Source organism: Schistosoma haematobium, chromosome 6 (assembly GCF_000699445.3).
Source record: "Schistosoma haematobium chromosome 6, whole genome shotgun sequence".
Classification (NCBI taxonomy): domain Eukaryota; kingdom Metazoa; phylum Platyhelminthes; class Trematoda; order Strigeidida; family Schistosomatidae; genus Schistosoma; species Schistosoma haematobium.
This window is the reverse complement of record NC_067201.1, coordinates 2,047,217-2,060,980: the sequence shown is the minus strand read 5'-3', so window position 1 is coordinate 2,060,980 and position 13,764 is coordinate 2,047,217. Positions and strand designations below refer to the sequence as shown.

Below are 13,764 nucleotides of genomic sequence, written 5' to 3'. Positions count from 1 at the left end.
AATCCTCGGAGTTCTGATGAAAAGCCGTGACCAATGGGACTAATCCATGCCGGGTAGAAACAAGTGTCTACTTCACTACAATGGGAGATGGTCGCGCGACTTCGTGGATTGGTTGAGGTTAGACATTGACACCACTGGATGGCGGCTCAGTGGTCCAGTAGGTTAAGCGTTCGCGCGCGAGAGTGAAGGTCCTGTGTTTGAATCTCGCGAGCGAGATCGTGGATGCGCACTGCTGAGGAGTCCCACAATAGGACGGAACGGCCGTCCAGGTTTCCAGTGGTGGTCTAACATCAGTTGGTTCGTGATCTCAATAAAAAAACTTAACAATCTCCACAACCCTTAAACTGGGAAAAATGTAGTAATTTCAATCAGATAGGGGTGAAATTTGTGGATATTATAATAATTTCGATAGTTGAATTCGTGAGTCAGTTGAAGCTATTTAGTGAATAAAAACACGAATGGGGACAATCGTATGTATTTGACATGAAATTACAGAGTATCTCGATAAAATCTATGAACCATATAGTAAGTCGTTAATTTGCAAAATATTAATCCATTGTCTCAGATTTCATTGTTTATGCGTTTTCATACTAATTACGTTCCTTTTCCGTTCTTTCCTCATCGGCCTTCTACTGAAATACATTCTATGCCTGACCACAGTTATATACTACTTGTGTAGATATAAATAACCCATACCATAGCTAGACCACTATGAAAAACCTGGAAGTACTGGACGGCCCTTTTATCTACGTTCGAATCTTGCGAGACGGGATTATGGATGCGCACTGCTGAGGAGTCCTGTACTACGCTATGAATTAGCGATGGGTTCATATCTACATTCTATCCTTGCCTAATTTTTTTCTCGCGAAACTGGAAGATGGATCTCTCAAAGAGGTTATTGTTAAGCTTGACTTTTATTGTCATTACATTGATGATATTTTTAGTGTAATCGATCAGAAAATTGTTGATTGAAATGGGTTATCTACAGGTTTTTTTTGAAGAAACACTTGGATGTAATAAATAGGAAAGTAGCAACATCAACGGTTAGTAAGAAACTTCTCTTCCTGAATCTGTAACTCAACGGAGATATAACTAGTGATGTGCTATGAGATAGGTTGACCTCTGTCTATCTATGATGATTCCTCAACTAAAGAATAAGTTACCTGGTTTTGCCACATCTATGTGTATCTATGACTTTAGTTGCTCTTATGGAGAAAGTTATATTGGACGCAAAAACAGACAATTGAGCCAATAAGTTAGTGAACACTTCTATTCGTGGTTAGGAAACGGTATTGTCAAAACAATATGCAACTCGCTTCTATCACACTTGGTTCATAGCGGTCATTTAGTAGATAGAACTATGTCATTTAAAATGATTTATCATATTTCTACCAGTTTCCTTTATGGTGTTCGATCTCGTCTCTTACACATAGTAGAAGCTATCAGGATTCAAGTGTTTGTATTCATAAGAAAGTCGTAACACGTTTATCTTTATCTCTAAGTAATGAGTAAATCTATCTGTACCACCATGATTAGTCACGAACTAACTAAATGTTTATTAAGGAGAACTATTGAAAATCAACTCAATCGTTGCTCAATTCAAAGTATTCTCTAATTTAATTCCTGTGAACACTTTTCAGGATGCTAAAACGTCTTTTTTTTTAACAATTAAATAACTGACTCGAATCTCTGTCTACAGTTCAAACTAAATTCCATATTATTTCTAATGTCACTAACATTTATATTTTTATCAGAATGAGTGTTTGTGAAGATTGTATTAGTCTAATAGTTGAATTCATGAGTTGAAAGGTTAAGGGTTCACACACGAGACTGAATGTTTTAGGTTCGGATTCTGTATGAGGGATCATGGGTGTGTACTGTTAAGGCGTGCTTTCAGGTTTTCAATGTTGGTCTAGATTAAATCGACTTATGAATTTAACTAATTATATTTTTCAGAATGGGTTTTGTGGAGATTTTAGAAATTTCACAGATTGAAATCATGAGTCAGTTGATGTTGGACCACCATTGAAAACCTGGAAGCACTGGACGGCCGTTTCGTCCTAGTATGGGACTCCTCAGGAGTTCTAGTGAGAAGTCGTTACCAGTGGAGTTCAACCAGGTCTGTTGTGAGATAGGAACTCACTGAAGACAATGGTGTACGGTGGCGCAACTTCGTGGATTGGTTGAAGTTAGACATTAACACCGTTGGATGCCGGCTCAGTGGTCTAGTGGTTAAGTGCTCGCGCGCGAAGCCAGTAGGTCCTGGGTTCGAGATGAGCACTGCTGAGGAGTCCCATACTAGGACGAAACGGCCGTCCAGTGCTTCCAGGTTTTCAATGGTGGTCTAGCTTCAACTGACTCATGATTTCAATCTGTGTAATTATATTTTTGTCTAGAATAAAATTAATGAAAATATCGATCAAATGAGAAATGAAATTATGCAAAATTAAATTAATGGACAGTTGGCATTTGATTAAGATCATGAATCGATGATTGTTAGACTACTACTATTGATAACTTGGAAACACTGTTAACAGTTAGTAATCTAATACGTATACCTGATATACTGACTGAGAATTACATTCATCTTGACCAATTATTAATGGTGTTGGTTTTTTATATACCTTTCTCTCTCCACCTCACTCCTCCCTGTGACTGGTTAATGGTATGTGTGTGTGTGTGTGTATTTGTATGGTTACTGGAATTGTACTTTTTATCACGTACAATGGTTTTATTCAAGATGATAAAAATTATGCATTTTGTATTGTTTTTTTTAAAAAATAAAAAAATAGTACCTTTCTCTGTATGTACATATATGTGATTGTTTGTGTGCGTGTGTTCAAGAATAGAAGGTTGGTTGAAGTGCGATCGACCTAAATATCAATAGGTTACTTATTTGTATTGTGAGTGAAATGCTTTGATTTGTTGTAGTAAATAATGATATAATTCATTATGGATTAATTACAATTATTTGTATTTTATTTGAACACATAAATGTTGGTACAAGGGGGCACCAGAATATATATGCGCCACACAGAACAATGACAATGGGAAGAGAAAATAGAAGGTAAGGTGTGGATATGGAAAAAAAGAACAATAACGATCACTGATTAGTACATTGTAGTGTAATAATGAGGGAAACGGAAAGGTACAATCAGAAGAATTTTTTCACTTAAATAAGTTACAACCACTTTTTATGAAGAAAGTAAAAGAAGGTTACAGCAGGATCACCACTGACTTCTATTCTGAGCCATATCTGATAACGTCTCTAGTCACTGTGTAACACCATCTCTCGGACCCCAACCACGGAGTCGTGAAGGACCAACAGAAGCCAGTCCTTTGCAGATTTCCTTCATGCCACGACACCATGTCATGCACTGACCACCTCTCCGCTTCTTCCAACCAGTCCCAGAGTCGGTAAATAATGCACGACGTGGAATTCTCTGGGACGACATTCGTAGAACATATCCAAGCCACCGAAGTCGGTGTTTCGAGATGGTGACATCGATTGCATTATCATCTCTGTGCCCGAACACACGATGCCGAACCTCTGCATTACTGACATGGTGTTGCCACTGGATGTCAGCAATCCTTCGGAGAAAGCGATGATCGAACACAGAGAGTCTTCTAACGTCCTCAACTCGGAGAGGCTAGGTTTCACAAGCATAGAGTAAAACTGCTCTCACCGACGCGCTGTAGATCAGACCTTTTACAGCCAGACTAACATCACGAAGGCGCCAAAGGTGGCTCAGATTGGCATAAGCCGCTCTGGCTTTCACTATACGTGCATTGATATCATCACTCACACCCCCACCAGCACTTATGCAGCTACCCAGATACACGAACTTCTCGACTACTTCTGTCTGCTCACCATCCAGCGTGAGTACAGGATTAGCATCCTGCCAGTCTTGTAGAAGTACTTTGCACTTCGAAGGTGCAAAGCACATACCATACCTACGGATATTGATTGCCAACTGATTAAGTGCGGATTACATGGCTTGGGCATTATCGCACAGTAAGACAATATCATCCGCATACTCAAGGTCGAGAAGTCTTTCTCCAGGCAACAGATCCACACCACCATTACTTACATCCATCAAAGCTGTTTCCAGAATATCATCGATGGCAAAGTTGAAGAGGAATGGTGAGATTGGGCAACCCTGCCTAACCCCATTGCTCGAATAGAACAATGGAGAGAGGTGGTTGTATGCACTCACTCTGCCTGAGGTGTTTGTATATAGGGCTTTTAGGATGTTAATAAACTTCTCAGGCACATCCTTCCTCAATAGACAATCCCAGAGAACAGTCCTATCCAGCGAATCGAAGGCAGCCCTGATGTCAAGAAACACTACGATTGTTGGCCTTTGATAAGTATGGCGGGCGGTGTTCTAACGTTTGGCGGGAGGTGAAGATATTATCAATACATCCTCGACCAGAACGAAACCCAGCCTGCTCCTCGCGAGTCAATCTTTCTCGGTTTTTGAACAACCTACGAAGTATGACGGAAGCCAATAGCTTGGACGCGATCTGAAGTAGACTGATTCCAAGTACTTACAATCACTGAAAATCAGGGAATATTAAACAATGTCTTTGTTAGATTTTAGAATTTCATGGTGATGCCTGTTCATCGTTTCACTAGGAGTAGTTGGGTGCTTTCCTCAATGTGTGTCCTATCCACTTCCAGTGCTTCTTCCTGATTTCTTCCCCCGCTGGGATCTGGTTTGTTCTCTCCCACAGTAGTTTGTTGCTAATAGTGTCTGGTCAACGGATCCGAAGTATTTTACGTAGACAACTGTCAATAAACACCTGTATCTTCTGGATGATGGCTTTCGTAATTCTCCAGGTTTCCGCTCCATACAGTTGAACTGTGTTGACATTTGTATTGAAAATCCCGACCCTGGTGTTGATTGACAGAAATGAGGCTTAGGATTAAAAGTTATCATTAGAGTGTAGGTTTAGAAGTTTGTTTTAGAATGTAGATTAAATGGTAGAATTAAGGTTGTAGTTAGGAATAAAAGAATGGAATACGTTGTAATCATATAATTGAATATTGATGCGGTTAGTTCTTTCATTTTAAATTTTAGGAAGTTTTATTTTATTTTAATAGTTGAGATCATGAATCAATTGAAGCTAGACCACCAACATATACTTACTAGTGACTGGTTTGAAGAAATATTTGCTGGAGTTCTAGTGAGAAGCAGTGGCCAGTAGAATTCAACCGGGTCAGTTGTGAGATAGTTACTTAATGAGCACAATGGTAGATGTGTCGCGCAATTTCGTGGATTAGTTAAAGTTAAACGTTAACAGTGTTGGATGTCGGCCGGCTTAGTGTTCTAAAGGTTAAGCATTGGCGCTTTTAACGGTGACATAAATGTCATTTACATACTGTAGCCAAACTTTAGTTAAATTTACACATTTCGTGATTTCATTTATTTTTAAGGAATGTATCAATAAATTTGCTACGACCACAGAAACTGGTGAATCCATTGCCATACCTTTCTATTTGTAAAGATATCAGAATAAGAGTAAGGTCAATCATCAATAGAATTCCAAACACTTAATAAACTCGAAAAGATCTAACGAATATTGTAAGTTGTTGAAATCTGAGTCAGATTTTAAACAATCATAAGTAATATCTAGTACTTTAGTGATAGATACATTAGTAAATAAGAAAGAAACCCCAAATGCCCTGGTACGGCCGATAGTGGGGAGAGTCCGCTCTCCCTCTCTAAATGCTCTCACATGGCCACGCGTATATAGCCTCTGCCAGGGAAGTCCTACTCACTGCCTCCTAGCACCACGAGTGTTATTTACAAAATTGAGAGGACGAAAAGCGAATGTCCGGCGCTTTAACAGACCTTCGTGTCGAAGGCTTCGGGTGTGGCCACCTAAGAAAACCACCTGCTTCGGTTTGGGCGCATATCTATTTGGTGCCTCGTTGTACCAATATCTATGTGTTAAAATGAATAAAAACTTTCTATCAGTTCCATCCTCTTCCATGTGAATGATGTCCGTATTATTCTTGAAATCAATAATGTTTAATTCCATAATTAACCAATTTGTCATATGGTTTGAGATATATTCGTTGCCTAATTTCTGTCAAACTATTTGTTCAAATATTGACGAATATTCATATAGTCCATAAAGTTGTTGTCTATCGGTTTGAGTCATGTTGATAGATGGAGATTATTTAATTATGATAATCGTAATTAATGGTTAGATAAGTTGAATGACATATCTCAGAATCTGTGTCATTAGTATGTAACTGCTATTCGGACATCTTTTATTGTCTTGTTAATGTTATCTCACCTTGTTGATTTTGTATTATGGCAACTTAGATCATAAACTCCGCCTTTAGTTGTTTTAGAGCTATTGCCAATTTCAAGCTCAAGTAAAGGAAAAGAGTTAAGCATGGGGTCATCATGCCTATCCTGTAGAAAACAACCTTGTTGAAAAAAAATGTTAACTAGACTAAGTAAGTCAGTTAGATGATTATACATCTGTCCCAAATCTTACATTAACTCACTTACTAACTTGGTCTTTTTTCAGCTACTAATTATTATTAATATTTTGATATTAGCCATAAAAGAGGTACATTAAATCAGATTTCATATTTAATTGTTATGAATATTTGTACTAGTAATACTGTCATGTATGCTACTGATGTCGATAGATATATAAGTAGTATGTATCATCAATCAAAAGTCAAATACTTGGAGGCAGAAGGTTAAGAGAATTAAAGAAAAGAGAACGAGAACAGACAATAATTGTTGTGGAAATGAAAGAACAATGAAGTTGTTGGGATATTCAGGAAAATATCCGAAAAATTATCCTGTTAAATCTAATGCTATCCTTGGACTTGAAATGGTGCCATTTTCCTATTGGTCAATATTTATTTCACGTATCATTTTCCTGTTGGCCAAATATTGTACAAATGTTATTTTCTATTTTATGGTACTATGTGGTCTGTTTGATTGGTATATAAACTCAGTATTTTTGAAATATAAGGATTCATATCGGAAAGGCTGAGACTTGTGTTCTGGACTTAACTGGCTGGGCTAGGCTGGAAGCAGGGTCAATCAGAACTCTAGGCTGCTCATACGGGTTTACGCGTCATTGATTCGATCGATAAGTCACTGCTCTCTAATCGGCGATCACAAGTTATAACAGAAGTCTAAGACGATTGATTAAGATTTTTGCAAATAAAGTACTTACCGTATTGTTCTCACGTATTAATAAGATATTCTGTAATGTTGTATTGAAACACAATTGAATACATCAGTTCAATAACTAGAATTGATCTGTTTTAACTCTTAAGATCATTACTCTATATAGAATGATTATTTAATTAAAACAACATCTATAAGTGATTTGTGGAGATTTAAGAAATGTCACTGATTAAAATCATGAGTCAATTGAAGACAGACCACCATGGAGAACCTGGAAACACTGGACGGGCGTTTCGTCCTAGTATGGAACTCCTCAGCAGTGCGCATCGACGATCCCACTCCCCGCGAGATTCGAACTCAGGGCCTATCAGTCTCGCGTCAGGCGCTTAATCAACTAGACCATTGAGCTGGCCAGTATCCAACGGTGTTAATGTCTAACTTCAACCAATCCACGAAGTTGCGCCACCGTACACCATTGTCTTCAGTGAGTTTATATCTCACAACAGACCTGGTTGAACTCCACTGGTAACAGCTTCTCTTCAGAACTCCAGGAATATCTCATGAAGTCAGTCACTAATGAGCAATATTTATCATTTATATCCAAAATAGTCCTTTTTATCCATTTTCTATTTATATTTTTGTTGTTGTTATCTTATTTACAGAAGAGAATTATGCAATATCCAATACTAAGACAATTGTGCTTTGTTACATATTCTTCTATTCTAAAATCTAAATCCTATAATCATTCCTATTGGATACAACAATATTCTACTTCACCTATTTATATTTATCCCTTAACAAAATCTATACCATTATGTTTACCTAAAATATTTGATCAACAATTTATTACTAATTATTGTCATATAAATCATTTACCATGTTATTATAATCATGATCAAATTATAAGTAAATTACCTAGAGTTCAGTCAACACGTCGTGCTGAACTATTACATAATCAATTATATAATAATCATACTGATCATACTGATCATGATCATGATCATCATAGTGATCGGATCAAATCTTTATCCACTTCTCAATCATCATTTCATCAACATCAATCACGTCAATCTATTCAAATTGCATTATATAATTATGTATTAAATAATTTACTTGGTTTATCTAATTTACAATCTACATTGAATACTCATAATCATTCTATACCATTTTTATTAGATCTTGGTTGTGGGATCAATCATTTAGATATTATCAATCATTATTTATTAACTATATCGAATTTTAATCAAAAATTCATACCATTATGTATTGATCTATTCAATAATAATAATAATAATAATAATAATAATAATAATAATAATAATAATAATAATAATAATAATAATAATAGTAATACTAACACTACTCCTACTCCTACTCCTACTCCTACTCCCACGCCCACTCCCACTCCTCCTCCTCCTCCTACTACTACTACTACTACTACTACTATTACGACTACTCCTCCTCCTCCTAATACTGATACTGCTACCACTACTACTACTACTACTAATACCAATACTAGTAGTAATGGTAATGATATATTCAATTATAATATCCATTTAATCAAATGTAATTTAATGAAAAGTGATGTCATAACAACTGGATCACAATTATTACCATTTAAAGATTATTCTATAGATTATATTATATCGATATCATTCTTACAATGGTTATTAGGGAAAGATAAATCATGGTATATGATCAACCAATTAATGAATGAAATCAAACGTTTATTAAATCCATCAATTGGTGGTCAATGTATATTACAATTTTATCCAAGTCATCTAATTGATATTCAATTAATTAGTGAAATCATTGAAACAATTCAATCGAATTTCTATGGTTGTTTATTAATTCATCAACCCATAGTCAATCGTGGTATGAAAATCTTTATTTATTTAACATATAAATGATTCATTGCAATGTGTATTATGTTTTGCTTGTTTATTATTGTTTGTTTATGTAATAAACTATGTATATGAGTTGAGATGGAATGTTTAAGGTTCGATTCCCTTTGATGCAAGATCATGGATGCGCACTGATGACGAGTTACACAATAGGACGAAATAGGTGTCCAGTGTTTCCAAGTTTTTCACTGGTGATCTAGATTTAGTTGATTCATGAATTCAACTATTAAATATATATATATATATATCATTCAGTCCTCAACAACGTAGAACTTCGTACGTACGTACATCGGTTTGAGTTGCCACACCATATTAACACATAGATACAATTGTTGATTCAAATCTCATAGTGATAGACGTCGTACAATTATAAGCGATAATCGGGAATATTAGGGTTTGAAGATGTTATTCAAGGAACATAATCCAGTGAAATAAATTTGGAAAGAGAAAAAAGAAACGGACATGAGGAGTTTAGAAGATTAGAATTTTGGACAACGTAAAGAATGGATGCACCTGCGCATTGCAAACGAATTTAAGACATGTCATTCAAGGTCTCTAACCATCAGCTGCTATCATCTCGCGGTCTCCAACCAGGTAGTCTACACCTACTAACATGACTCAGTCCACTTGTCAGTGACTTTATGGATTTGTGCCATGTTTTTGGTCTGGCCGCCCCTAGCTTTCTTCCAACCTACTTCTACACCTTAAAGCATCGCATGTCGGGGCAGTCGGTGATTGGGCATACGTAACATGTGTCCCAGCCATCTCAACTGATGAAGTTTCACTACTTCAACAATTGATTTGCCATCCTTATCTAGTACTCATTTCCTAACAACTGCATTAATTACTCGATGGTCTCAGAATATACGAACAATGCATCGAAGACACCTATGATCAAATACTAGTAACCTACGAATATCCTCTACTCTTAATGGCCATGTTTCACCGCCGTAAAGTAGGACGGAACGAACTGCTGCGCAGTAAACACGTCCTTTGGTTGATAGACGGATATCTCGCCCACGCCATAAATGACGCAAGTTGGTAAAAGCTAGTCGAGCCTTCTGTATCCGTGCTGAGATTTCGTCACCCATCGGACCGCAAGAGCTGTTGAGACTTCCAAGTGAAGCGATCGACACGCTCAATTGCTTCACTCCCTATAATTAGTTCGGGTGTCAATGCAACCCAATCCTGAAGCAACATTTTGCATTTCGAGGGAGAGAATCGCATCCCGAACATGCTTGCATTGTTGCTTAGAGTGGTTAGAAGACTCTGCATTTTGTCACTGTCTTCACCAAATAGAACTATGTCATCTGCCTATTCTAGGTCAAAAAGTGAATCTCCTGGTTGAAGTTCAACCCCTGGAAATGTACATGAGGAAAATGCCATCTCTCAAAGTACGTCAACGACAAAGTTAGACAAGAATGGAGAGAGTGGACAGCTCTGACGAACACCACTTGAGATAATCAATTCTGATGACAATTCGCCATAAGCTCTCACTCTACCAGTTGTGTTCGAGTAGAGAGCCTTTATAAGGTTAATGTACTTCTTTGGTACTCCTTTCAGTGACAAACACTGCCATAGAACCTCACGATCAACGGAGTCGAATGCCGCCTTAAGGTCGGGAAATACTACGATTGTGGGGCGTCTGAATGTGTGTCTGTGTTCTAAAACCTGACGTAGTGTGAACATCTGGTCTATACAACCACGTCCAGGTCGAAAACCAACCTGATTTTCTCTAGTCTGTTCTTCACGAGCTTTAGTTAGGCGTCGAAGTATTATTGAAGCTAATCTTTTAGACACTATATTAGTCAAACTGATCCCTCTGTGATTGTCACAAGAGGACTATTGTCCTTTCTTATAGACTGGCACAATCAGTGATTGAAACCAGTCAGATGGGATTACGTCCAGTTCCCAAATTCTGCCTAAGAACCCAGTCAATCTCACTGCTAATATATGTATGTATATTTTTAAGAAAAATATACTTTTTTGCTGTCCTTTTACCTGTGTTGTTTTAAGCAAAAAGCACGAAAAAGCTAGATTATCATCGAAAACCTGAACGCACTGAATAACTGTTCCGTCCTAAGTATGGAACCACACACCAATGGGTATCTACCATTACGTAACTGGCAATCGAACCTGGGACCTCTCTCGCACGCAAACATTTAACCTCTAGACCATCGATCTGGCATCCAATGGTGTTCAAACAATTCTTGATCTCAAATTGAAACACCAAGAGCTCTAGTGAGAAACTCTGATCAGTGGTATTCAACCATGTTGGGTGTAAGATAGTTAGGCAGCACAAGCAATCGAAGATGGTTACTGAATGCTACGAAATGATCGAAGTTGTGATTGTAAACAATGGGATGGCAACTCAGTGGTTTAAAGCTTGGGTTCTATCCGTGGTGGGTTCGAAGATGCTCATCATTGAGAAGTCTTATACATGGTTGAAATAATTATTCGCTGTTTCTTGGTTTTCAGCCTGACAATTTTCGTAGACCTATAGCGACTCACGTGCTAATGGGTTTATTTTCATTTAACCCAGTTAAGCCTTTTTTGTTAACTTATTTAGCGGACAAAGCCATCCGCACCATAGCAATTTATTGTAGCCTTATTATTATTTTGCGCTTGTATGAAATACGTATGCTTGAATATTGATTACTGCCTACGCATTTATTCACTCTGCTAATCTTACCACTAACCGCTTATTCGATTCGATTACTCATTCATTTCACATGGTATATATATGTCCATGTTATTCATATTGTACACAATCGCTCACTCGCTCGCACGGTCTCGTCACGCTCTTGCTCTGGCTCTCGTTCGCTTGCTTGCCTTTCGGCACAACTCTCCTATGCTTGTTTAACACATCTGTACATTTGGATATATGTGTGTGGTTTCGCAATAAACGTAATCAACACTTCGTATTTGCCTTCTGATTAATATACCGTTGGTACGTTATATAGAACGGTTATCACGACGAACTGTATACGAAGTTTAAGGATTATATCGAATACCGACCACCACAGACCCTTAACAATAAAAATGAGTTTATTCATTATTATAAATGAAAATTGATCGCTTCCAGCGCTAATTTTCAACTGAATTCTAGTTTCATTTATTCATGAACAAATGCAGTACATAAAGACAAATTTACTTTTAAAGGTGATGTAGTTAGAACAGTCAAGGAATACTTATATGAAATGCCATTAGTCATGAGGTACCTTGGGAAGATGAAAAATTCGTCGATAATTTTTTGAATCTTCATCAAATAAGATGACGAATCATTGAGATAGTGTCTATGATAGGAATACGTTTGAAGTAAACTAATTTGTCTTTAGCAAACCATCAGCGATTCTATCTTATCATCAAAAAAGAATGAGAAGTGTTCAAAGGTCCACCATAAACATAGCACATTTTACCTTATTCCATGAAGTTCTGTTATCTGTTTTAAGGAATGAAAAGTATCGAGCCTATGTTTTAAAATCTCACGAACAGGTTGTGTATGACTCGTCTTAAGGAGAAAGTTCTTGAGTTATATTGTCACGCTCCTAAGTTGACATGTAAACTACTATTCTTACTTAGTTCTCGCAATAAGAAATATCTTTCTACACTGTTAGGAATATGATTGTTATTCAGTACTTCAGTTCAGATTATCTCTCTGTTAGAGTGATCCAAAAAATTGCTTGCAAAAGACAAGCAAGCATCAGGTATCACTAAGAAGCGTATCGTCCAATCAGTGTTCACTTGAGGTTTTTGCCAAAAATATCAAGGAAGCGAAACGTCACATGTAGAGGTTCTGATTGGCTGATAGTAGTATTTCCAGAATCTTCTAGCAACCCAAGGACATTTAAAATATTATAAAAACCCTGTATTTTCTGTGTTAAAATGAACCTTGGAGTAAACTACTTCTCGCATACTTTAAGCCTTCTCTCTCGTGTTCAGGTCACTGTATAGTTCTAGCTTGAGGATGACAGAATAGCTTAGGAGACGAATATAGCGTTCAATTTGCAAGACTTATCACTCTCACTATGATACTAGAGTAATATAATTTGAAATTTATGATAAGCTAGTTACCAGCTTCCTCCAAATAGAAAATATGTTTCTCTGATGAGTACAAATGAGTCAAGGATCATGGTACATATCCTTTTTGTAGATTGGCTATATCTAACATATATTAACAATGTGATGTTTTATGTCTAAAAATGAGTGCTGACTATGTTATAATAAACAGCTATAATAAGCTTACAATTAAACTACTCAACTCAAAGACCTTCATATTACCTAAAGATCTGTTTAATATATCTTTTAGTTGAACGATTTAACTACTTCATAATCCTCATAAATCTTCTACTCTTAAACTCTGTGAAGTGAACATAACTTATGAAATATAGAAATCAAGGGTATTTATACGAATACATATAAACTTGACATTGTAGAAGCTTCTGAAAAGAACAGACCAAACATTAGTACCAAGTTTAAGTCTTGTCCAATCAACATTATGGAAATATAATTGATCATTTTCTGGAATTCTTTTAGAATTTTTCAAAGATCATTAATTGGTCGATGTATTTTCATGTGCTCACTAGTGACTAGCTTCGTGAGGGAATTCTCGGAGTTTCAGTGAGAAGCCGTGATCAGTGGAGCTAATCCATGTCGGGTAGAGACAGGTATCTACCTCAGTACAATGGAAG

At 36.9% G+C, this 13,764-nt stretch overlaps 1 protein-coding gene across 1 annotated transcript; it reads left to right on the top strand.

The window, feature by feature from the left end:
• The first annotated feature begins 5,491 nt into the window (after window positions 1-5,491).
• MS3_00008293 (uncharacterized protein) lies at window positions 5,492-13,597 on the top strand. Its single transcript, XM_051216655.1, has 3 exons — window positions 5,492-6,475; window positions 7,832-9,044; window positions 11,090-13,597. Exons 2-3 carry the CDS (start codon window positions 7,841-7,843, stop codon window positions 11,140-11,142), a joined length of 1,257 nt encoding a protein of 418 aa, XP_051065248.1. The 5' UTR covers window positions 5,492-6,475; window positions 7,832-7,840; the 3' UTR covers window positions 11,143-13,597.
• The last annotated feature ends 167 nt before the right edge of the window (window positions 13,598-13,764 follow it).